The sequence below is a fragment of the Helianthus annuus genome, chromosome 8 (genome assembly GCF_002127325.2).
Source record: "Helianthus annuus cultivar XRQ/B chromosome 8, HanXRQr2.0-SUNRISE, whole genome shotgun sequence".
Lineage (NCBI taxonomy): Eukaryota > Viridiplantae > Streptophyta > Magnoliopsida > Asterales > Asteraceae > Helianthus > Helianthus annuus.
Genome location: NC_035440.2, coordinates 149,668,699 through 149,671,248, shown reverse-complemented (window position 1 = coordinate 149,671,248; position 2,550 = coordinate 149,668,699). Strand labels below are relative to the sequence as shown.

Below are 2,550 nucleotides of genomic sequence, written 5' to 3'. Positions count from 1 at the left end.
TGTTCCGACCACTCCCCAATAAACAGGACATCGTCCGCATAACAAAGATGGGTGATGGTCGGACCACCATTTGGGAGCTGACATCCATGAAAAAGACCCAGGTTACTCGCCCTTTTCATGAACATGGTTATAACTTCCATGGCGATGATAAAAAGAAAAGGGGAAAGCGGGTCCCCTTGGCGTAAACCTCGTTTGAATTTGAATTCCTTAGTCGGCGAACCATTTACTAAGACCGAACCCGTTCCCAAAAACAGGCAACCTTTGATCCACTCCACCCATTTAGATGGGAACGCCATTTTTTCCATCATACGAAACAAGAATTTCCAGCTTATGGAATCATAGGCCTTCTCGAAATCCACTTTGAAAATGAGAATTTTAGATTTAGATTTCTTCGCCCACGCCACCACTTCATTCATAATAAGCGGACCATCGAGGATGTTTCTACATCCCACAAAAGCCGACTGATTCAGAGAGATAATCTCATTTATAACCAATTTAATCCTATTCGCCAACACTTTAGCGATAATTTTATACATCGACCCCACAAGAGATGCTGGGCGGAAGTTAGCAAGGTCTTGTGGGTCTTTGATTTTTGGGATGAGAGCCACAAAAGAAGCGTTGCAACCTTTATTAATCGCACCGAAACTATGAAATTCGTTTAACATACACATGACCAATGGTTTAATAGTACTCCAATAAGTTTTGTAAAATTTTAAATAGAATCCGTCCGGGCCTGGAGCTTTGCCTCCGTCACAGTTTTTTATGGCACAAAAGACTTCTTTTTCCGAGAAAGGCTCACACAACGTCGCGCCTCCGATCTCTGTCACGTTTGGAAGCTCATAGCTATCAAAATCAGGCCTATGTCTAATCGGTTCTGAAAACAGTTTTTTGAACCAATTCCAGATCTCATGCTTTAGCTCGCCCGGATCCGAAATAAGATTCCATTAAAAATCAGCCCATTAATCCGATTTCTGGCCAAGTTAATCGAGACAGCCTTATGAAAAAAAGAGTTGTTCTCATCGCCGTGTTTCAACCACTTCACCCTCGCTTTTTGTTGGAGGTCCTTTATTTTCGCCATTTCGATTTTATTTGCTTTAACCCGCAGATCCACCCTTAAACTCTTATCAGCATCGGATATAAGCCCCTTAGTCGCATTATTCTCGATACTCTTAATTTTGTCTATAATCTCCTTTAACTCCCTTTTTTCTGCCAAATTTACAGCTACCCTCCATTTTTTAATTTCTGCTTTGACTCCTTTGAGACAATAAGCCAGCATCAGGTCCTTTCTAATACCACTGCCCCTTAAGTTCACTGTCCCATTAACAATATCATCCAATTTGCTATCCCCAATCCAATAGTTAAAAAATTTAAACGGGGTTGGGCCAAAATCAGAGGAAACACAAGATAACACTATCGGACAATGATCTGAATTCCCACGTTTAAGGACCTCCACCTTAGCTTTCGGCCAATAACTTAAAAACAAATCATTAACTAGATATCTATCCAATTTACTCATTTTGACATCACAATGACCGGAGATGAAAGTAAACTTACCTCTGATCATAGTGAACTCCATAAGACCCGAATCGATATGAAACCATTAAACGCTTCCGTAGCTCCTTTAGCAAATCTCGAATTGACCCTTTCTTCTTCCGCACGGACATCGTTAAAATCTCCGAATAAAATCCAAATCTCCCCGTTGCCTATCATATTGCCAAGCTCTCTCCACAGTAACTTCCTAGCGGCCGGGTCATTGGGAGCGTGTAAATTAACAATGTTCACCTTCTCCTGGATACCCTGCATTTGTCCTCCAAGAATAAAAAAACGATGATTCTTAATGATCCGATCCACTTCAAACTTATCGAGATTCCACATAGACGCCAACCCTCCCGATCTCCCTACCGACTCCACACACACGGCTTGCATGGTGAAGTTGCCCCAGAACCGACCCAACTCCAAACCCGACAAATTAACTTGATGAGTCTCCTGCAGCCCAATAAAATCAGCCTTAGTTTGACACTTGAGATTTCGCACCCAATGACTCTTCCTCGCATCGGAAACCCCATTGATGTTGATCGAAATAAAATTCATCGACAATTAGCAGCCTCCATTTCCCCCACTGACTAGCTTTTACACGTGGTTCTCGAATCCCACTACACCGATCCCCAAACATTCTCCGAAATCCATCGTTCGATTTACTTTATTTAAAAAATTTCGATTGTAATCTTCCTCCCAGCTAACTCCAGCCTCCTCCCTATTGACTTGTCGGCTCGAACCCCCATCTGCTTCCCCCTAGATTTGTTCCTCCATCCTAAAAATTTCAGCGATATTGAAAGGGTCTGAGTCAGAAGTATTCACCGCCTCCTGATTTAGATCAGGTAGACTAGATTCGAAGACCTGGGAAAACTTTTTCTTACTGCCTCTCTTTTGGGCCTTTGGGTAATATAACTGGGCCTCACAGACTCATTATTAATAGACTCATTATTAAAATCACATTGGGCTTCATTATCACAAGCATTACCATCTGGGCCCACTACAAAATTCTCCACT

At 42.1% G+C, this 2,550-nt stretch overlaps 1 protein-coding gene across 1 annotated transcript; it reads right to left on the bottom strand.

Annotated features, from left to right (window-relative positions):
• Positions 1–913: 913 nt before the first annotated feature.
• LOC110913873 lies at positions 914–1,516 on the bottom strand. The gene has a single exon (XM_022158691.1). The coding sequence runs from the start codon at positions 1,514–1,516 to the stop codon at positions 914–916; it is 603 nt and encodes a 200-aa protein (XP_022014383.1).
• Between the last annotated feature and the right edge of the window lie 1,034 nt (positions 1,517–2,550).

What these genes read in the sequence shown, in the direction of transcription:
- LOC110913873 (XM_022158691.1), bottom strand. Translation starts at nt 1,516, where the DNA reads ATGAGTAAATTGGATAGATATCTAGTTAATGATTTGTTTTTAAGTTAT.